General features: G+C 39.6%; 1 protein-coding gene and 1 long non-coding RNA gene across 4 annotated transcripts in view; one reads left to right on the plus strand and one right to left on the minus strand.

Annotated features, from left to right (window-relative positions):
* Positions 1–11897, minus strand: part of MIER3 (MIER family member 3) — a 24603-nt gene extending 12706 nt beyond the window's left edge. For 2 of the 3 annotated variants that reach the window (XM_065045241.1, XM_065045240.1), the window contains exons 1-7: positions 11761–11897; positions 10987–11011; positions 8649–8794; positions 6582–6716; positions 5013–5133; positions 2755–2840; positions 2481–2553 (exon numbers count right to left, since the gene is read on the minus strand). In XM_065045241.1, coding sequence (XP_064901313.1) covers positions 2481–2553; positions 2755–2840; positions 5013–5133; positions 6582–6716; positions 8649–8794; positions 10987–11011; positions 11761–11769 — 595 coding nt within the window. In that variant the 5' untranslated portion in view covers positions 11770–11897. Of the gene's footprint in view, positions 1–2480; positions 2554–2754; positions 2841–5012; positions 5134–6581; positions 6717–8648; positions 8795–10795; positions 11012–11760 lie in introns of all 3 variants that reach the window. The other variant, XM_065045239.1, reaches the window with a different exon arrangement.
* LOC135577245 (uncharacterized) lies at positions 10908–23165 on the plus strand. The gene is made up of 2 exons (XR_010468799.1): positions 10908–11034; positions 20308–23165. It is a non-coding gene; the product is annotated as an uncharacterized LOC135577245 (long non-coding RNA).
* The last annotated feature ends 421 nt before the right edge of the window (positions 23166–23586 follow it).

Here is a 23586-nt window from a genome sequence, read left to right on the forward strand (position 1 = left end):
CGTAAGAGCCTTTACAGAGGAGCAGCTCTCATTGACAGCTAGATGAATCAAGTCAAATTATGCATCATGTGTATTCATCATCTTCACAGAAACAAACTAGCAAGACCATTCAGTTTTATTCAGCTGTTTTCAACAAGTAAACTACAGTTTAAAAGAGTATAGAGTATTTATTTAATATTCCAAATATTACATGCCAAAAAGAAAAGGTAACTAATTAGTCATCTTCAACTAAAATTTGCCAAAAATTACTTAGCAGAACAGAAATCTAGGTCTCAATGTGGTAATTTGTTTCTCTATTCACTATCTACTGAATGCTGTCAAGAACTTGTAAGTTGCATACTTCACAAGCAATGAGGATGTCCTCTTTCACAGTACGGTGAAATAATGTATGCATCTCTTAAGCAGATTACTTGGAAGACCACATATTGGAAATATGCAAGAGCTGACCTGAACCTTTGTCAGTCTGTGCACGTTTCAATTCTAGATTAAACTATAAACCCTTTATTCTGATTAAAAAAAATTTATTAACATTGTACATAATATTTCATATGCTCTTGGCAATACAAAACTAGATGTCATTCAATTGAAACACACAAGCATAATGGCTGTTACAGCAGAAGAGATGAAGATCCTCAAATCTCTCATAAAACTTCAAGAAACCATATTAAGCTAAGCTGAGGAATCAATTTACATCTCCTCTGAAAGTTCTGTTCTGACTTAAGAACACGGAAAGCTTCCAAACAGACATGTTACGAGTGAAAGGTTTACAGAAGAGCAGAACTGCCTTCTAGCACAGTTCTGGTAGCTGGGACTATACCACAGAAACTTAAGCCCTGTTTGCCATCGCAGGCTCTTCCAGGAGTACAACAGGTTAATGGTTTTAAACTGGAATAGTGGAGATTCAGGCTAGACATGTGGAAGAAATTTTTTGCCATGAGTGTGGTAAAATACTGACACAGGTTGACCAGAGAGGTGGTAGATGCCCCATCCCTGGTGATATTCAAGGCCAGGCTGGATGGGGCTCTGAGCAACCTGATCTAGTTGCAGGTGTCCCTGCCCATTGCAGAGGGATTGGACTAGATGACCTTTTAAGGTCCCTTCCAACCCAAACTATCCTATGATTCTACTGAAGTGGCTTTTACGGAATCCTTCACCCCTACCAGCCAGGTCCAACCTCTCTGAGCACTGCTGATGCTCAGGTTCAACCTCGTTTAGCGACCAAGACAAGCTATCGCTTTTTGCTGCAGTCTGACTGATAACCTCAAGAGTAGCTCTTCTGGTTCTCCCATCTGAGATCTTCCTTTTTGCTCTTGGCCTTGCTATCCGACAAGACTCTCACTGGTTCTCTCTAGCACCAGACGATTAAAGAGAAAGCTGTCATTCTCTGGTTATTGGCCCTTCTCTATCTAGTTCTTCACTGAGGAGAAGTCACAATGTGTCAGCAGTGAAAAGATGATCCAGATAAATCCAGTTCTTACTACCCCACTTCTTACAACCCAGAAGCACCATGCTTGAGTTTTAGAAAACAGGAGACTTCCACAGCTCTCTCAAGGAACACAAGAGATGTTTCCTTCCTAATGCTTCCAGCTCCATCCATAACAAACATGTATTCTTCTCTACTGCAAAAGATCATTCTTCAAAAAATGGTGAAGACCTGATTTACTCCACTAGAGTAATATTCCCATGAAACAGTAGTTTGAACACAAGTATATTGCAGTATATTGAAAATGTACAGAAAAAAAACAGAACACTCTTCATTTATTAACAGGTCTTCCAAACTCTTCCTTAATTTCACAGCTGTTCCACCTATGAGCAAACTTATTTCATTATTTGCTTTCTCACTTCCACATCTCTATGTGCTATACTTTTCCCATAGTGAAGGTTTCTAAAGATACCAAATAAAACTCTACTAAATAAGCTTTTTTTCTACTCTAGCACAGTTGCTGTTTTTAACCTGAATTTACACTGGAATATCATCATACTTAAAATATCCTTACAAGACAATATATCAGGACTTACATCTTCTACTGACACTATGGAGATTTAAAATAGTTTATTGCTTTGTTTTCCTTATCAATTTTGTAACCTGCACTGTTGTGCTTGGCAAAAAACAAGCAAAGAAAAATACTGTTTTGAAAATCTTCAGTGTAAACTAAGTTAAATGCTCAAAGACCAGTTATGATACACTGATGAAAATATTTCCTTCTTGAATCATAGTTTGTTGCTTCCTGATGTCACTAGATACTTCAGAATTAACACTGTAACCCATCCTCTGATGTTTTTTTGAGAATGTTCTCTCAAAGTTGAAGAGTCACATTTCTGAGATATAATTATGTGGTTGTGTTAGTTTTCTAGTGTGCTTTTTTTAAGGTCTCTGAGACTTCAACTAAGACATTGCATTTACCTTATAAATTTAAATAACATTTTTCCATCACCTTCTATAACATCAAATAAAAACTGTAACAGTCAGAAGAACTTACCCTTTTCATCATCACTGCATCTGCCAAGGTAAGGGGGAATTTCAGCCTGGTACTGTGAACCAACCATTATTTCCTGAAGATGTTAAGAAAAATCAGAAAATAAAGGTATTAACTTAATATTTTGTGTACGGTAGCATTAAAAATGCCATTTACCTGGCATGTGGCAGAAAATTCCAGAATGAAGGTACTATTTGAAATACTATAAATCTTAATGCATTTTTCTTAACAGTCAAGTTTTTTTAAGCTTTTTTTTTTTTGAAGAGATAATTATTACCTTTCTCAAATCTTCAGATGAATTACCATTGTCTGCCTCTACATCTTCACCATCTGATTCCTTATCTCCATCACACGTAGTGTTTGCTTCAGACACAAAGAAGTTTGGGTTTAGATAGGAAGGATTTTCAATTCAAACACAGAACTACAAAATACCCTTTAGTTTTAAAAAAAAACACCTGCTTTTATTCTGGGAGACACTCAGCATGAGCCTGCTGATGTACATTTCTATCAAACTAGCATGAAGTCAGAAGGCACTTGTATACTAGAGAACTGAAATATTTATCATGACTGCAACTGAAAGGATCTACTATATTTCTAACAGTCAAAAGGAAAAGAGATAATTTTTCTTCATAAGTTTTCTCCAGTAATGGTTTATACCTTACAGAAAAGGTATAAGAGAAACAGAAAACTTCCAGAGCTATGACTTAGCCTCATGTTAATCACAAAGAAAGTAAACTTGAAGGCCTGTCTTTATTACCTACTAGAACTTCCATCAGAAGTTTTAATAGGCATTCAAAACGTTCCTCTAAACAAGGCTGCTTCAGCATGGAGTGAAGATACAGAAGAGATATACAAAATGGAATCAGCAAAAGACACTTATTCCTCTTCACCCCACCCCCCCCCCCCCCGCCTTAGAAAGAAATACAGTAGAGCACATTAAGTAGTTCTAATACAGCACTCCACAGAAGAACTCATATTTTAGAATCTGGAGTGCCATGGTACTGGGTTCTGAAGTAATTCTATTTTTATAGCTGTATAATCCCTGGCAGAATGGAATCTACAGTTCTGATACGATTAAAGCTATTTTGTATTCTCAATCTTCAGAAATAACATGGTCATAAATAGGGTTGCAATTTCAGCTTAATCACAAGTAAACAGAATCGTCAACATCAGAGACAATATCCAAGACTGTATGGACTGCAGATCCCCTTCTGTAATCATTACTACAACTACCAGTCTGTTTTTATTATTAGAAGTAGCAAGCAAGAAGTTAACATGAACACATGAAATAACAATATACCTAGATAATACTTATTTTTTCCAAATTAATGCAAATTTAATAAAATAGCCTGGTTTATGTATAGGACATGTTTGTCTAAAACTTAAGTGTTATCTTAGTAGCTGAGAAATGGACAGAGACTAGAAAAAAGATGAAACTGCCAACAGCAGAGAACTGACACCTCCCTCCCCGAAATGGTGGACATTCGATTTTAAAATGTCCAGCCAAAAGTTCTAATAGAGAAAGTAACATTCTGATAGAAAACCATGATAGCTGAAAACAAAGATGACAGTTTCTTAATCCTCAGTAAGATGAGAGGCTAAAAATCTTTTCCATAAAGCTACCACACCTTCAGTGTTATATTCACTAACAGTTCATAAGCAATGTTTAAGTGCCAGCAAGTCTGGGGTTTGCTTAAAAGAAAAAAAGGACATTATAATTTTTAAGGTTTTTGTAACTCTCTTTCAATAAAATATCTTCTATTGATTACACAATCAGCACCATGCGAAGGGCTACAACTGCTGATGACTGAGGCAGCACATCTCCTGTATCAACCACCTTCTCTAGAGGCAATAGCTTAAGATACTTACCAAATTAAAACTGTGACAAGAATCCTCCACATTGCTCTAGCTCTAGCACACCAGTGAACAAATGAGCTGCAACAGGCAATGAGGAATATCTCGTCCAGGTTGGACACCTGAATCACCGGTTCTTAGATCTTTCCCATAACAGCTCCATCGGAGCATCCAGTCATGGGTTTACAAGCCCCATCCCATATAAAAGCACCTTAGCTCACCCCATGAAGTCCCATATCTGCAAAGGGAAATAACCAAGGAAACCATGTCCCAGCTGATATTCACAGGCTGCATGAAGGAGTCACTGGCTTAAAAGCAGCAGCTAAATTTTTAGTAGAGAAACACTAATTTAAAAGAATGGGTTACATATTCCTGTAATTCACTAACATATTGAAAGTCATGATGGGTGTTCCCCAATACCACATTAATTATTAATTATGAAGTTATTGTATTTGTAGAGAAATTAATTTTACTTGTGCTTTGAGCACAGCACCAAATATAAGTCTTTCAGGTGATCAGTAATAGAAACCAAAGACAACATTCAACTACAACATCCTGCAAAGTGCTGTTTCTCAATTCCCAGTAATGTCAACGCTACTCTGCAATTTTGACATTTTAAGCCAGAAAGCTACGTATGATGCTAAGACTTTTTGAGTACTATTATAAAATTAGGTTTCCTACATCGTAATGGCCGAGGAAAGAAGTCAGTAGCCTCATGTGAAGTAACCGATGGTGTCAAGTCATCAGCAGAGGACTGTGTTTCTTCATCATCACCCGACAAGAGGTCTTTAGCAATTTCTTCCTGTATAATCACAATTAAAAAATAATACCTCAGACTGAATATTAAGTATAAACTGGTGAGCATTTATATTCAGCAAACTGTAAGTCTCATTAATTAAAATTAATTATTTTACCGTAAGTAAATTTAGCAGACCATAATCCCTTAATTCAAAAGCTAGTTCACTCTTCCTAAATCTTAAGAACAACTATAACCATTTATTTCAGAGTTCAACACAGCGGTTCATTTCCCCTTTGCCTTCTACTAAAATAAATGCGTAAGAAGTAACTTCTGCAAAGACCAATCTCAGATGTTTCTCCAACTGCTTGCAATGAAAAATGCCAATGGAAAGTGCCTTCCATCTTTAGGATTCTGTAATTCTTTGCATCACAGTATACCAAAGCTTTAAAAGCCTTAAACTCTGGGAAAAAAACAAAAACAAAACCAAAACAAACAAAACCAAAAAAACAGCCAGGCACTTCTGTAGACTTTTGCTGACAGGACAGTCACAGATAATAGATAACCTGCTATTATCCGAGAGCACAAAAATAATTACAGTGCTGAATGTTAAAAAAAAGTCCAAAAAAGGTAGTAAGAAATAAAAAGCACACCTCCTCCACTAGGAGACATGTTTGAACCCCTCTGTATAGATGTTTGGAAGGGAAAGAACTGCATTAGACAACAAGCTGACTACATTTTTGTAGCCTCAACACAATCGTGAATCCTAATGAGAATCAGATGTGCAGAGCCATCATTATACCCTACTTTTGTGGAGCTCACCATTACATCACACTTACAGAAAGTTAAAAAAAAAAGAAGACATATACGTACTACCTATACACTTAATAATCCAAACTACTAGCTGTATATGCTTTACAGTCAAAAATCAGATTACAATCTCAGAATTCAAAGTTAGCTTGCAAATCACAAAAACGGAAGTTTCAGGCTTTTACGTCAGCTATGTGACACATACAGTCACTGCACATAAAACAATCTCTCATTCCCCAAAGAAATTGAGAACTTTCAAATAATATGCACTTGAAAGCAAGACTCCAAAGTATTCAGGAGTGCATTTTCAAGTTATTCACATATGCGCTTTGATACTTGACGTGCGTTGGAAGGCAGAATTATTATTCCTGGACATTGCATACATTATAAAAAGAAAATCCCACTTCTACTAAAAATACCCCACCTATTTAAAATTCTTTGGATGTGTTTTAGAAGTACTGTTAACTTATTAATTTCTATTTCGTAGTAATAGAGTGTCATTAAAGTTGCTATGCATTTTTAAGTGTGATAATTATAATTAGATCCTCAACATTCTTGAAAAAGAATTAATTCAGAGTAATACAGTATATTGCAATTAACAAAGATAAATATTTTGTAACACCAAGAGACAGTGAAATATGATTTAAAGACATGTGGATTTCTGCTTTTAAACCATAACACAGGGGAAAACAGTTTTGACTTACTTTATCTAGAGTCATATCTGGAAGTTCATCTGCGAGTTCACTTGGGGAGCTATCCGCACTGGAACCTGCCATAACTGGAATTGTGGGTTCATAGCCATAGAAGGCCAGTAAATCTTCCAATGGCATGTTTCCTTCCTAATACAAGAGGATTCACAAACATTTCAACACATTGCCAAATACTTGTACACAGTTCACCCCTAGAAGTGTAAGACATGTTCTAAAAAGAAAAAAAAACAAAAGTAAAAAACAAACAAAGAAAAACTTGATTGAAATCAGGAATCCTGGTTAAGGATTTGAAATATTCTCAGGCACAGGGCTGATATAATTCATAACCATGCTTCCTGCCATATAGTGAAGTCCCATCAAGCTACTGAAGAAAACTGTTCACTGGATGAAACTAAAGAGTAATTAGTAGAAATTCGCTCCTTACCTGACTCATACTGTAAAGCACTAATTGCCTATATTTTTTCAAGATAGAAGATAGCCTAGAAAAACTAACAACCAGCCTAGAAGAGCAGAAAATCTTGAAGACCTTAGTCCTGCATAATTACAGCTTCATGAGTGCAAAAACCCACAAAAGTAAAACAATATAGCAGCTTTTAGGCCCGGCTTTCCACCTCTTGCACAATATATTTTATAACGACCATTGAGAAGGTAATAGAAAGTTACTGATACAGAAGAAAAAAAAAGATAAAAGCTTCATTTATAACTTGTTTTTTTTCTAACAGCTTTTAATCAAGTGATTTTAGTAAATACCATCATACTTGCATGCTAACAGAATTAATAAAACAGTGGAGATTTTTTTAGTTACCCGATTCAACCCATCAAAATATTAACAATATTTTCCAAAATGTATACCTTTAAAAGTTATATTGATATCTTTTAAAAATTACTTGTTGAACTCATAACACTGATGAAATTACTTGTTTTTGTTAGTCAGCTAAGGTCTTAGTCCTACAAAGACTTTTTGCAACAGGTAAACGTAAACTCATGTCCAAGTTTTGCCAGGATTGAGACCTAATGTAATAAAGTGTTTAAGAAGAGCGGCTCTCAGTTTTTCTTCCTTCTATTGTAGAAGCAATAGTACCATTTTATAGAGTAACAACTCAATTTTAAACATGAGACTTGGCAAGCTGCTTCACTATTACAATTGCAAGTTTATAATCAGCAAAAATGTAATTGTGAAGGTAGCAGGACAAAAAAACCCAAAACAATCACAAATATAAACACCGTCAAATCCACATTCAGAAAATTTGTTATTACATGGACTACAAAAACATAACCTCATACTTGATGCTAGAAATTACACTTTCCTGGAACTCTGTTGACCAAAATCTGCAATTATACTGAATGGTGGGTCACAGAACAATAAAGCAAACAGCATTAATTTGCGGGTGTTCAATATTCAGCAGGTGTTAAAAATGGGTGATGCACTTCCACAGATGAATAAGAGGTGTAATTAGGAAAAACATGTAATTAAAGAGTGTAAAATGGAACAGAAACAGAAAAAGCCAAGGAGCATGCTGGTCATTTCGTCCATCTGCCAAATGCCAAACTGATGAAACTAAGACATAGACCTACCATTTACGTAGCAAATGAACATGATCCATCATGACTAAAACAAGACTTTGTTTGCATATTGGAAAAGCAAAACCGAAACGAAAACCAGCATGAAATACAGATAGCTGTCACTTAACAGTATGCAAAATGTACGCTTTAAACTTGTATCAAATTTATAAAGCTTAGAAGTGGTAGGTGACATTAGATGATATGACTCCAAATCCTGCTTCAGCAATTTCTCTACCAAAGCAAAAGGACAACTAAATAAAAAAGAAGATGAACTAACATAACACTAGTATCTTTGAGAAGCTAAGCGCAGCCTTTTTGTGAGGATGCACTGTTATATCATAACCAAACCTGACTTTCTTTTCTCTTTTAGACAAGTTGCAAAGGGATGCTGCAGGAAACTGCATTATACAATAGAAACTGAAGAACAGGTTGGGTGTTCTTTTCACTAGAAAAGTTACAACGCATACGCACACTTACAAGAGAGTGAGACTATCTTACCTTTTCTAAATCTTCTATTTCAGAACTGAAATTTTTGCTTTCTTCCATCATTTCCTCTTCTTCAAGAGTTCGCTCATCATCATAATCATGTACCAGCATTTCAGCAGATGGGTCAAAGTCATGATCCTCAGAAGATAAAGAGCCGACTATCAAAAAAACTTAATTTGAGTATTTTTTCCTATACCAACATATGAAATTACATGACACAAAAAAATACAGTTGTATGTATTCTTTTACCTAAAGGGTTAGAAATATTAATGGAGTAACTGGAATAAATTCCTAACTACTTGACAAATTCAGTTGTTTTAGCTGGCCTTCCCTTTTTGTGTTCATAAAAAATAGATGCAGTTTTCTTTCTTGCAGTATAGAATACTTGGGAGAAGTACCTAGACTACTGAAACAAACTTTCAGAAAATACATAAATTAGTATTTTACTGAATAAAAGATTGTTCCAAACATCCTTGAAATCATCATTAAGGTACAAGGCACACACATCACAAAATTCCTGATGCTACAAGACCCTGATTTATAGACTCTGATTCTATGTATGTATTTTAGATGGTAATTAATGTAGTTTTTCTCTTGTAAACAGTTAATCTAGGTTATGAATCAGCTTCTTACTAACCGCAAAAAAACAGTAAGATTAGCTTCAGATTAGTTTAACCTTACAGACGGACCTTCTCTTAAAACTAATTTAATTCTTAGCAACTGATTAGAAAGAAAGAATAAACACAGCAGTTTCAAGAAATATTGAGGAAAATATAATGGAAATGACAAAATGCTTCCAAGGGATCGCATTAATTAACAAGCCACTGGGACAGCTCTGTGGTCCAAGAGACACTTTTACATTACTAGGTATGCCATGCAAAAAGTACTGTTGTTAAGTACATTTTAGTCAATTGTTAAAAACGGTTATAATTAGAGGCAACAAGATTTAAAGATGCAAATATTCTGCACTGCAATGTCAGTGTTCCACAATGAAAATCACTGAACTACGAGGTTGTTTCGTTCTTTAACATTCACTTTCTTATAGCTTTCCAGGACGGAGGAAAGAAATTGAGTAGGGTATTTCTCTTTCACTTCTGGTTTCCTCTTTTATTTCTTAGATACTACTGCTTTGTCACAACCCTTGGCTTAAAACCAGCAAAGAAATTGGGTTTTAAGAATTATTTCCATGTAAGAACTTATTTAGAAGTTTTGAAGGAAATAGCTACACATTTGCAAACCTCTTCAAAGAAATAAAGCAGTATCCCTCTTTGCAGTGCTTCCAGCCTTGAAAAATACAGTTGTATATACCACTTCTGAGTTGTAAAGCATCTAATTATTTTTTCAGCAATTATACTAAGTGTTCATTCCTTATATAATTAAACTTTGTTTAGCTCACTTAAGACAATAATATGAAAGTTCATTATATCATACTGTAAAGAAGCATTCAGGCCAAGAATGTTTTTTATTCACATGATATTCGTATCATGGTCTCATAGAACTTTCGGTACAGCTGATAACTTCTCCAATTAGAATAATGACATTACATGTGGAATTTTCCTACAGTTGGCCATCATATCCTGACCCAGTTTTAAAGAACCATCAACTGCCTTAATATATATTTATATAAGTGTGTGCTCAAGATTATTGTGTCTAATTGCTGTTCTAACTCACGTTTGAGTAAATCAAGTGGAAGTTCCATTCCAATCACAGACTTTAGGTTAAAAAGTCCCACTTCTCTAGTAGCTCCGAATGCTCAATATCCCATTTAAAATATTTAAAACCATATTTAAAAATACAAGCTCACTAAATTTCATAAATAGCTAAAAAAGGTCAAAGAGGCAAAGCAGAAAGCAGTTAAGCAGAAGCAAATATATTCCCCAAATAATTATCTGAGAGTAGCCCTGCCGATGTTAACTATGTTTGCTTGTGTAAAGTATTCCAAAAAAACTTAATAGCAGTTAAAGCCTTAAAAATTACTTATCACTATGATTTTAAACATTTTCTGTTATTACCAAGAAGTCAAAAATTTACACAAGCCTGTATTATCAGCAAAAAGAGAAACAGGCTCTCTCCAGACTCCATGGTTTTAATGAGAGGCTGACTTAAAAGTGCTACAAAACTTTGTTTTCATTTTGGGTTCCAAGTAACCAATTACTAACTGCAATCGGAGTTAAGGGAAGGACTCCACAGTGCACATCTCCTTCTCTTAAAAATCTGGCAGGCGGTGAATTTCGTGCATATGAAGCGTTAAGAAAGCTACGAGGGGATAAATTTGGGAAGGAGCAGGAAGGAGAAAGCGGCGTGCAGGTGGCAGGCGGGGTGCCGGAGCAGGAGGTGGTCGAGGACGAACCTGGGCTCGAACTCCCAAAGGAAGCCTGCGGGGAAAAGACAGAGCGAGGTGAGGGCAGGTCCCTCCAGCCCGGCAGCACGCAGGGCTCTCCGCTTCATGCTTCTAGCCCCTCCGCCCCAGAGCTGCCCCCTTCGCCCGCCGCCGGCCTCAGCTCCCGCGTCCCGCCCTGCTGGCCCTTCCAGCCCGTTCACACTCTCCCATCCCTCCTTCCTTCGCTCGCCCCTCGCCTGACACTCCCCTTCTCCTCCGCTGGCAGAAGCCCCCCAAGAACCGCGGCCGGCGCTCCCGCTCCGTCCGGCCCCGGCCGGGCGGGACATGACAGGGGCAAGCAGCGGCGGAGGTAGCCGGACCGGCGGCCGCCGCCTCTTCCCCGCTCCAAGCCGGAGCTCGCTCCTCCTCCCTCCCGCCGGGCGTTACTCCATCGCCCGCTTAGCGGCGGCGTCGCCGCCGGCCCGTCCCGTTCTCCCCGGGCCCCGGCGCGGCGACCGCGCCCCCCTGTGCGCCCGGCCGGGGCCTGTCGGCCGCCCGCGGGCTGCGAACCCGTCACCCGCGCTGCGCGGCGCCCGCCGTGCGGCCTAGTCGCGCAGGCTCCCGCTGCCCCGGCGCCGGCGGCTCCGGCGGCCGCCCCGCCGCTCCGCCGGCCCCTCCGCGCCACCGGGCCGCCCTGGAGGCCCCTTACGGGGATGTCGAGGCGGGCGAGGGGGGCCTGCCGGTGGCGGGGCCCCGCGGGGAGCCGGCTGAACCCCGGCGCCCCAGCCCGCTTTCCCCGCTCACCTCCGCCATATTGGGACGACCGGGCTGAGGAACAGCGCTGCGCCGAGTGCCCGGATGGGGCCGCTAAGCCAATGGCAGCCGCCGAGCCCCAGCCGGAGCCGGCCGGGGAGGGAGCGGAGGGGCCAGCGGGACCGGGCTGGGGCGGAGGAGGCGGCGCCGGGGCAGGGAGGCAGTGCCGGGACCCCACCTCCAGCGGTTCCGCCGCCTCCTGCCCCGGCTGGCGAGGGCGCTCTGCTGCCGAGGCCCGCCGCGTCCGGGCCTTGCCCCGCCCGGAGAGGGCGCTCGGCGCCCGCCGCTGAGCCTCGGCCGCCGCCCTCCACCCGCCCCTCCCGGGGACGCAGAGGCTGCTCGCCCCGCGGCGGGGCGAGGGAAGCGGGCGGGGTCCTCGCCGTGCTGCCTCGGGGGTCCCGAGGCCGGCTGGAGCTCCGGCGTTTCGGCCACGTCCCACCCAGGTCAGCGTGTCTCTGACGGCCGCGGCTTGGGGCCCTGTCCTGGGGCCGGGGGTGCCCCAGACGGTGTCTCACCTGCAGAATTCAGGAGGCTCATGGCTGTATCTCGCAGGGGATGGCTTCTTTGGATGTTTGCAGACAGTGCAGAGATCCCAAACTAATTCAAATACTTAAGCAGTGGAGCACTATACCGTTTAATTTTTTTTTCTGCTGGGACCTGGTGCTCTGAGAATCAGAGTAAATTAACTTGTGCCACATGCTACACTGCCGAGTCTACTCTAATTCCAGTACATAAACTGTGCATCTCCAAACTACACAGCAGCCTAAGATGTAAACATACGTGCTCTTGATATACCTGGGGTAAGAAGCTGACAACACAAGAATCCCAAGACTTCGCAGAAATGCATTTCTTAGGAAAGCTTTTCACAGTCACAAGCAGCTCTAGCAGTACCTCATCTCCTGATCTCTGATCAGTGTTTGCCTTTTTGCAAAGATATGTACACAGATTTGGGAGTTTCCTGGTAAAAATGATCAGCGACAGGCTACATCAGAGCACTCTGCATGTACTCAGAAATTAAGACAGAAGATTTAATTCTTTCCACCTTTGCCTGGTCTGGAGTGTCATTATAACCCACTAGTGCTCCTTAGCCTTTTTCCATTTTTTTTCCTTTTGGAAACACCAAACCCCGTTCCTATCACTGTTGCCTTGAAGCCTCAGCTCAGGTAAGGCAAAAGAGCTTCTTACACCATGTATAACACATGCACAGACCTGTTCACTGTCTCAACAGAATACAACAGAAAGAGCAGCAAGAAGAATTCCCAATTCAGGGAAGTACATATTTGCTACTGTATAAATTTTCTTAAGAATTATCTCTGATTTGGGTGCAAGTAGCTATTCCTTAACTTCTGAAGTAGTTTACTTCACAGTCTTTCAACAACCTCCCAGTGGTTTTCACGAACTACAGACCAAAGTAAAGAGTGAGGATGAAGTTCCTGGAGTAAGCTTGTCTGAAGGGGATAGAAAGGAACAAGGAGGTGATTGTACCACCCCTTTCTCAATTAGTGGTTTTCTCCAGAAAGAGGTGTGGCAATGCCTTATGCTCTTGAAGTGTTGCTTGGAAACCAGATGACCTTGTGCCTTTATGGAGCCTGGTATGGTGTTGGTAAGGAGCTTCCACCAGAGCCCAGTGACTTCACAGGTGTGATTCTGCTCTCTGCCTCTCCTCCCTGAGCAGAAAGCCAGTGTGAGGTTGCTCTTTTCATTTTACAGGGGTGCAGAGTGAGAGATGGCTGCACAAAATATACGTTTGCATATATACAGTGAATTTCCATAGCTGCTGGGCATACAAGACTGTGGAATTCTGTATTCCAAGATATCTTTTCTCTCAAATTGGAATCAAGAGGAAGGGACAAAAATTTGCCTAAACTGTTATTTCTGAAATAATGGAGGAAGAAGCATTTTGTGTCCATGTTGCGGTGATGAGGAACGATTCGTACAGATGCAGACAGAGATGCACACAGAGGCGGAGATTGTGTTCAGGAAGGAGTGCAGAGCTAGGCAGAGGCCCTCTTTATTAGCCATTGACAATTTATAGGTGTTACTGATGCGGGCCTGGAGTAAGAGGTTAAACAAGATGTTTTATCAATAATTGTTATTATTAACACACCACACTCATGTCTGTTTCAGTTACATTCCCACTCATTCATAGACCAGGCCCAACAACATTCACACATCACATGTACTTGAGGGTGGTTATCCGACCCGACATACCGTTCTCACAAGTCTGGGCTATCACTCTTTACAATTATGAAAAACATACTTCAGTACAATCTGTCCAAGGCCCTTTATATTTTGACTAGTTGCTATGATCTTATTATGTTAGTAATCACAGAATGTTAGGGATTGGAAGGGACCTCGAAAGATCATCTAGTCCAATCCCCCCGCTGGAGCAGGAGCACCTAGATGAGGTTACACAGGAATGTGTCCCGGCGGGTTTTCTTCTTTGACCACCTGGGTAGTTATGTTAGTGTTCATCTTCCTTTATCATCAAGGTGGCTGGAACTGCACATCTTGCTTTCCCACACATAAATAGACTATATTTTACCAGTCAAGCTAATCCCAGATTTAAAAAAAAAAAAAAAAAAGAAAAAAAAAAAAGGAGTTGTTAAAATTGATTGAAATGATAAAAAAATTGAAATAAGAGAAATTAATTAGAAGAATCTAGGCTTTAAAACAAATCAACCCAAAAAAACAACAATGCAATGAAGCTGAACCGTTACAGATCACAGAATCACAGAATTGACTGGGTTGCAAAAGACCTCAGAGATCATCGAGTCCAACCTTTGGTCCAACTCTAGTCCGTTTACTAGATGATGGCACTAAGTGTCATGTCCAATCTCAGTTTAAAAACCTCCAGGGACGATGAGTTCACCACCTCCCTGGGCAGGCCATTCCAATGCCTGAACACTCTCTCTGTAAAGAATTTCTTTCTAATATCCGGCCTAAATTTCCCCTGGCAGAGTTTAAGCCCATGCCCCCTTGTCCTATTGCTAACTGCCTGGGAGAAGAGACCAATCCCCACCTGGCTATAACTTCCCTTCAGGTAGTTATAGAGAGTGACGAGGTCACCTCTAAGCCTCCTCTTCTCCAGACTAAACAACCCCAGCTCCCTCAGCCTCTCCCCATAGGTCTTATGTTCAAGTTCCTTCACCAGATGAGTTGTAAAAGAAAGAGTGCAGAAGCTCTAGAACAAAATCTCCTTTGCACTTAAAGAATTATAAAATTAATTGTTAATTGTTTTACATTCTGCATGCTTAGGTGTACGCTATCATGGATACATTCAACAGATATATGGTGATCAGAGAATACTATAACCATGTTTGAAGTCTGTCTCTATCTGAGTGGTGTCAATGTTGTGATAATTTTTCTCTTCAGTCTGTGCTCTTCCAGCAAACCTGTTGCTCAAAGCCTTAGAGTAATCACCTCAATCACCCTTTCTCTAGGCATAATGACAAAAAATAACCCGTTTGTTCAGGAAATTAAGCCAGTCTTAGACCCTTCGGCTGTATCCTTACTAGTAAGTTAAATATGCTCACTATTAAATTTCGTATATTTCCTAGACATTAAAACCACCAAAAAAAGCACAAAACTGCCTATATCTGGGCTTCCTTCAGAGACTGTCTGTGGCAGGTGGACCATTGAACACAATAACTCCTGAAGGGTTCTGAGGAGGTAGGCTGGTGGGAGCAGGGCACAAAGCATGGAGGCACCGTCCAACCGTTTAGTGTTATGGCTAGCTGTGGGCTAGTGCTATTTAACTTGCTGGAAAAGATAAAATTGTAAAATAACAAGTCACTATCTCCAACAAATCTGTTTTCCTTGAGCTTGGAGATGGGAGGGAGGAAGAAAGGAACCTCATCTGTGGCTTGGGCGCATCACTTACTACTCCTAATCACATTGCTTGTTGTACAGATACTGTGGTTTTGAGGATCGTATTTGCAATAGAGAATGAATGTGCAAAATAAGTTTTTAAATCCCCTACCTGTATCGGTCTACCAGTGCTTTAATTTTCATAAATGCACATAACACAACTTTCTACAATACTAACTGTAGTACTAACTGCAGTAGTAGTAGTACTACTAGTACCAGCTGTACTTTCTCCAGTACTATCTGAAACAGGCACAAGCTGTAGCATAGAAGGTTCCATCTGTATATGAGGAGAAACTTATTTACTTTGAGGGTGCCAGAGCACTGAACAGGCTGCCCAGAGAGGTCGTGGAGTCTTCTTCTCTGGAGACATTCAAGACCTGCCTGGACACATTCCTATGCAATCTGCTGTAGTTGAACTTGCTTTGGCAGATGCATTGGACCAGATGATCTCCAGAGGTCCCTTCCAAACCCAGCTGTTCTGTGATCCTGTAACTGGACTCCTGTATGATGTAAGAAAGACAGACTTTCAAAAATACAGTTGTTTACCTCTCATGCCAATTTTTCAAAGACAGTAGTTTCCCCTACCTCCTTCCCAAGCTTTTAGTATTCTGCTATTTTTATTAAAAAGTTGAATTTCTCACTATAGAACACAGATAAAAAGTTTTAAATTATTTATTTTTTATAGTAATAATAATTTAATTTTAGTAATAGGCAAACCAGCTTATTTTTGGTGACACTTACCAACAGCCAGCAGATTTACAGCAAGGAGGTGTTTTACCCAGACTCACAGATAGAGCACCTGCATGTAATGACATCACTGGTAATTACATGAGAGATGGTGTAATGTGAGCATAACAAATATTTTAATTTAAGGGATTTTTCAATGGTTTCTTTTGTTTATAATTTCATTTGTATACAATCATTAATAGTAGTAAACAGAACATGAGTTATTGTAGCAGGAACTTAGGCAGCCTGACTGTCCTGGCCAAGACATTCCCTCTGTTCCCCTCTAGCAGGAGAAACAGCTTCTCAGTGAGCAGTTCCTTCTGAATCACCCATAACTGGAATGACTCTTTTTGTTCACGTTTATTTGTCATCCCCTTTAAAGTGCTGAAGGGCTTCTATCTAGCCAGTTATATTCGTCGGTTTGCGTTCCAGCCTCTTTTACCTGTTGCTCAGATAGCGTGTAGTGAGTTTCTCCCCCTTCCTAGGCTCCAGAGTTTTCCCCATCTTTTCTAAGCGCCAGTAATGCATTTTCTCACTTCCCAGGTAGCATCTGGCTGCCTATTCCTTGGCAGGGACTCATACCCACAAAGCTCCTGCCCATCACAGCACCCTTGGGCATTTCACAGAGCTGGGCTAAGGAAGGCTTGTTATCAGGGACCACCTTTGGCCGCACCCTACAGCCCTCCCAGTTTTTCCACTGAAGGGATGGGACAATACCGGTGTGAAGTGGATGAGCCCCATGCTCCCTTGAGGGCCCATCTCTCCCAGGAAGGGCTTCTAATTTGGAGAAAGCAACTTTCTGATTGTCTTCGTACAGACACAGGGCTTAACTTGCAATATAAATGAAAACAACTGTTAGCTATGCATAGAAAAACAGATGACCCAGTACCTCCTCTATGTGCCTTACTGTTAGGCGAGGGGGAGTGTAGGAATTTTTAATGAAAGGGTAGGTGTGTGATTAAATTATACACAATTTTCAGCATGACAAGAAAGAATTTCTCCTTAGTATTACACCTCGCTAATCTTATGGCATCAACAGCTGTGTCACATTATAATGAAGGAAAAATACATTGTGCTTTTTGGTGTCTTTCTGCGTATTTTAAATGCATAAACAATAGCCATCATAATTTGAAAAATATTAGCAGGAAACGTGCTTTTACTTACCAAAGTACTGCTATTGGCCATTCTGACAAAGTTAGTATAGTGCAATAGGATATCATTGTTTTGGAAGAACTGAGAAAGAATATTTCCTAAACAGGAAACACTGTACTTGTGTTTTGCCTATTTCTTTCGAGCCAATTTATATTAATTAGTAAGTTTAGGAAAAGTATCATCATTGTCTTTCAAAAAGTTCACGAAGATACACAAGCATTTATATTCTGCAGATGTGAAGACTAATGCACAGAAAAGTAAAAAACCACAGTCAATATGTAATTGAGGTTCTCTGGCAGAAGTGAAAATCAAAGCAACACAAAGCTGATTAGAAGCTATTGCTTCATCTTCATAGATTAAAGCTTGTATTTCAGGGATTTCAAATTTAGAGTTATTTTCCACTTATTTACAAATACCAGACGTTTCCAATAGCAACATACAAAAATCCCACTATTTAAGAGTACAAGTATCACTCATGTTAGATGAGTGTCCAATAGGAAGGAACCATATCTGTAAATAACAAATAAGTGAAAGCTTCTGAAAAGTGTTTGGAGGGATCTGGAAAACAGCATAACATAGCTCCAGGAAGAGAAGTCTGAGAAAAGATTTGAATTGCTTTTGACCCTATTCACAGCCTTTCATACCATTAATTTCCTTTTGCTGTTGTTGTTGTTGTTGTTGTGTGTATGTGTTTTTGGGGGGGTAGGGTGGTGGTGTGTTTTTTTTTGTTTGTTTGCTTTTTTGTTGTTGTTTGGTTTTGGTTTTGTTGGTTTGTTTTGGTTTCATTTTTTGTGTGTTTTCTTTTGTTTTCCGTTTCTGTGGGGTTTTTTTTTGCAAAGTTTCAGTTGACAGAACCATACAGCAGATAATAGAAAGTGCTGATGCCTGTGTTTATCCATTTAGGGCAAAAGAGAGAACGAGGAGCAGCTGAGAAAGAGATTTCCCATTTTAACCTTTTGCATTTAAACTTATTAGAATACTAAAGCTTTGCTGGGGCATTTCATCCTAGTTTAAAGATAGAAGAAAACTGCTAGTCAGAAAGCTACTTTTAGTCTTTCCTGAAATTAAATGAATCTTATTTTGGTCATGTGATGCATTTTTTTCTCTCAAAGGCTGATTGGTAATAAAGGTAAGGAACTAAAACAGCTGAGTCAAATCTATCAGCCTTGATAGTAGTTCTTTTAGGGGATCATGCCTCCAAACTCAGATCTTTGAACTGTAAGTTAAATCCCAGAGTGGTTAGTATGTAAGACAAAATTTAGGCTTCTAGTGGTTCAAGCAAATAGATGTAAAAAGCAGTATGTAGGGAAAGATTATTCTATTAAGTAGGTAAGTTACTATAGCTGACAGATTTTTCTACATGCAATTCCTTCATCAGGTCTGTCTGTGTAGAAAAACAACACATCTCTTGTGCCCCTTACCTAAGGTGAGCCTCTTTAGTAAACACACATTTAAAAAACATGATGGTGGGCAAAACTTGCAGAAAATCCTTACAAAAATGGTTTGATTCACTTTAATTGGACGTGAAAAGTTTCTAAATCAACCTAGTTGTTAAAAAATGGGGGAAATGAAATGTAAACTTGGTGTCAATACAGATTTTTTTTAAGAAAAAATAGTTTTGGCTATGAAATGAACATGCATTAAAATGAGATCTGCTCGTTTTTAATTACGTGCAAGATCCTATCATCATGCTGGTCATGTGGTATCCTTATAGCAAAATTAACATGCTCTAAGTTCACAAGTTAGCTAGGTTCATTTTAAGGAAAATGCAGAAAATCCACTTTATAGAGAAAAAGGTAGGGTAAAGATAAGCATCTTAAGAAAAATTAGTCACTTGGTATTGCATAATTCCTTCATAATTCCTTCACCTTGTTCCTTTTCATCTAAACAGCTTCTTGCGATTAACAGTTATTATTTTGAGCTCTTTGTGAAATTCAGAACAGTCAGTATTCACTTGCTGTTATTTCACTTACCAGGGTGGAATGGAGGAGAAGTTGAGTACATTTAGGATTTACTTGTTTATTGTTTTAGAGAACATGTATAGCATGACTTCATCTTTCAACAGAATAAATGTAATGTAGCCAGCATCCACCCAGCACGTACGAACAGTGACGAACAGTTGCACTCTTTCAACCTCAATTCATTAACTGGATGACTTACATGCAAAGAATACTACTTAACGGAGATAAACCATTAAAACAGTTTCAGATAACCCTTGGTTTAATCGTGCCTGGTGTTTCTGAAACGCATTCTTGGAGATGGATGCTTCTACTGTTAAAGAGGAAAAAGCTACTAGTGAGGTTATTTTCAGTTACAATACAGGTGAAAAAGCTGAAATGAAGAAACTTTTTTTTTAAAAGCTTGGTTCTTAACAATCTTTTTACCTCAAATTAGTATATCAAAATAATAGCCTCTGAGTTCTTATCCTGGCTTTTCACTAGTGTCACCAAGATATTGATCCTTTCAGGCAGAAACAGTCATTATCTTTAAAGAGATAAAATGACCTATTAATTTCAATAATATAGGTCAAATTTATACTTAGGTATCATTCAAAATTAATACATAGGTATTGCTTGAAAATATGAACCGTTAACTACAGCTTTATTGAAGTGTTTGCTGAGAATGTTGCTCCCATCAAATCAGTACTTACTGATTGCATTAAAGTGCATTGGACATGGAGATGCTCAGAACTCTTGAAAAATTGAATAACTAGAGGTTATACATCTTACGATGCAAATAATAATGGTCAATTCTTTAATACAGTCAAATCCCATTGTCTTATTTGTGTAGGCAGACCCACTGAAGTTCTGAAGCAATTGGAAAAGTCATCTTACCTTCCTTTCCTGGAATGAACAACACATGAATAGACAAGCGGAGATACCTTTTACTAGTAGTGTTCATCGTGTTACTGGAAATGATAATGTATAGATGTTGCTACGCACTTTTGTATAATGCTTTCATTCTTCTAATTTTGTTACTTAAAATGTTTCACATAATGAACATGGAGCTGAAAGATATTTAGAACTTTGTAACAAGGAATGTTTATTAGAACTGTGTTTGTACTGAGGAATTCTCACTGTGTTTGCCATCTGATTATACAAATACTCCTCTGTTCAGAAGAATATCACAGAATCACAGAACGTAAGGGATTGGAAGGAACCTCAAAAGATCTTCTAGTCCAATCCCCCCTTCAGAGCAGGAACACCTAGATGAGGTTACACAGGAATGTGTCCAGAGAAGGAGACTCCACAACCTCCCTGGGCAGCCTGTTCCAGTGCTCTGTTACCCTCACTGAGAAGAAGTTTCTTCTCATATTTAAGTGGAACCTCTTGTGTTTCAGTTTGAACCCATTACCCCTTGTCCTATCATTGGTTGTCACCGAGAAGAGCCTGGCTCCATCCTTGTGACACTCACACTTTATATATTTGTAAACTTTAATAAGGTCACCCCTCAGTCTCCTCCAAGCTAAAGAGACACAGCTCCCTCAGCCTTTCCACCTATGGGAGATGCTTCACTCCATCATCTTCGTTGCCCTGCACTGGACTCTCCAGCAGTTCCCTGTCCTTCTTGAACTGAGGGGCCCAGAACTGGACATAATATTCCAGGTGTGGTCTCACCAGGGCAGAGTAGAGGGGAAGGAGAATCTCTCTGGACCTACTAACCACCCCCGTTCTAATACACCCCAGGATGCCATTGGCCTTCCTGGCCACAAGGGCACAGTGCTGGCTCAAGGTCATCCTGCTGTCCACCAGGACCCCCGGTCCTTTTCTCCTACACTGCTCTCTAATAGGTCATTCCCCAACTTATACTGGAACCTGGGGTTGTTTCTACCCAGATGCAAGACTCTACACTTATCCCACTTTAGAATTATTACTAGGTGACCATTTTCTTTCTAGCTTTTAAATATTTGGCTCACTGCATCACAAGCTTTCTGGATCACATCAGTATTAATCAAATTTTAAACCTGTTACATGAAAATTTTGATTTTGGCCTTCTACCTGGTTCTGTGGTTCACATTGCATATTTGGCATGGTGGGTTTTTAGTAAAAGGTAAAGTGTTGTTTTCTATGTCTTCATAGAGTGACACAAAAATGTGTAAAAGTAAGGAATTAAGTATGTTTCTATATTTTTATTTAATATTTGCTTAATTAACAGTCTGAGTGTGTAATATACTTGCATAAGTATCTTGCATTCTACACCTAGAACAAATGAAAGTCAGCACATTTCAAGCGCCTGCCAAAATACATTTTCAGCTTTTGGTCTTGTACTTCATCCCATCATCCGAGTTTGCAGTAAATAATTTAAAATCATTATACATTTTTCATATTAAAATTAGTTCTAGGACTTGTACTTAAATATGGATGGTTAGTATTTGGTGGGAGTTAAAATGTTTCTGGTTTAATTTCTTATATGTCAGCATTTCCCATGCATTTTGGTTTCACTGTTTTTATTCAATTCTTTCGTTTACTGATGTAGACGGTCCCTGAATATGGAATGACCTATCTCTCTTTAGTTATCTCACAGTTTGTAGTCTGACCTACACCAAATAGAACCTTAAATTACATATAGTATTCAGAATATTACATTTCAATGAAAGTGCTAAATGTGTCTTCCTTGTCCCTTCATCAGACTACCACAGTCATTCAAACTCAGTAATTCTTGGCTTGTTCTTAAATCTCAGATGTTGTCTAAATTCCACATTAGTCACCCTTGACTTATATCATGGTTCATTGAAAGGACTTTTAAAAATGTGTGAGCACCTGTGGCAAAAATCTTGACCTACTTTTGTAAGTTTGCTTAACAAGAGAGAACTGTTCATATGGGTATATCTTCCGCCCCATAGTAATTTCCAATGTAAATTTCATCTTAACCTCCTATAGCAGTTTTCATAAATGAACATGTTCAGCTCAGCCTTCCTTGTTTCAGAAGCTGTTTCTATTAAATATTGTGGCAGTTGCCCATCCCACAATGAGATGTGGAGCTTTCAATAGGGCAGTTGATGACTCTTCAGCACCTTTTGTGCCTCACTGTACCTGTCCCCGTGTACACCCGTTGGTGGGTGCTGACAGTCACATCCTCCCCCCTACCTGGGCACAGTGAGTCCTCACATTCACTTCCCTCTACTGGGAGAGTTGGAGGGAAGGGACCCTTGGTCAACACACAGCATCCTCAGCCAAGGAGGAAGCTTCTGGACCATGCTTGTAATGACCATGGCCAGATATGACTGGGATACAAAATGGGGCTGCTACTGAAGACACCCTTGGAGTGGTCCTCTTGGAGCAGAGGGACTGTGAACAGAGCTCTGCCCTTAGAACTGGACACTATCTAAGGAGAATTCCTGGGATTGAGAGCCCTCACCTTCTTCCTGGTCAGTGTTATATCCTTGAGTGAGTCCTTGCCTACTCTGGGCAGGTGACTACTTCTTCTGGGTACCCTTGAGTGAAAGTGGCCTCTTGTTTTGTGAGTGCATGCATGCTGTGAATCCTCACTATTCTTATGTATCTTAAAGTAATAATATCCTCAACTGGTGTCCAAACCTGTGCTTTGTAATATTGTCAGAGTGCTGAATAATTTTAGATAAATCCTGTTTCTAGTTGTTTTTCTTTGCTGAACAGTTCTGGCTTGAATAAAGTCTGTTTGGAGCTTGTTCCCTGCCTAAATTGACTTTTGGGGTGCCTCCATGATCAATATCAATCACATTAATGCTCTCACTCCCTTCTGTGCTCTGTGTACTTCTGAAGATGCAGATACAGCTTCGGTTTGGAAGACCAAATGACATGTTTTACAAAAAAAAATATATATATATATATATAAATATTGCTTCACAAATTTGAAATTCTGGCAATCTTCTGTCATCTTGTTCTTCATTACAGACAATGACTAAGTTTATGCTATGATTTCTTCCTCAATAATAGAATATATATGGTTTTATCAGCATAGTTTAATTATTCCCCACACAAGCAAAACAACCTGTGTTAGTAGAGGCATTGTTTTGCTGGTATAAACTCTGTGTATACCAGGAGAACCAGCTTGTATAGTTAGGCTGTGCATGGCAGGAACCTGACCACA

This window comes from Columba livia, chromosome Z (assembly GCF_036013475.1).
Source record: "Columba livia isolate bColLiv1 breed racing homer chromosome Z, bColLiv1.pat.W.v2, whole genome shotgun sequence".
Taxonomy (NCBI): domain Eukaryota; kingdom Metazoa; phylum Chordata; class Aves; order Columbiformes; family Columbidae; genus Columba; species Columba livia.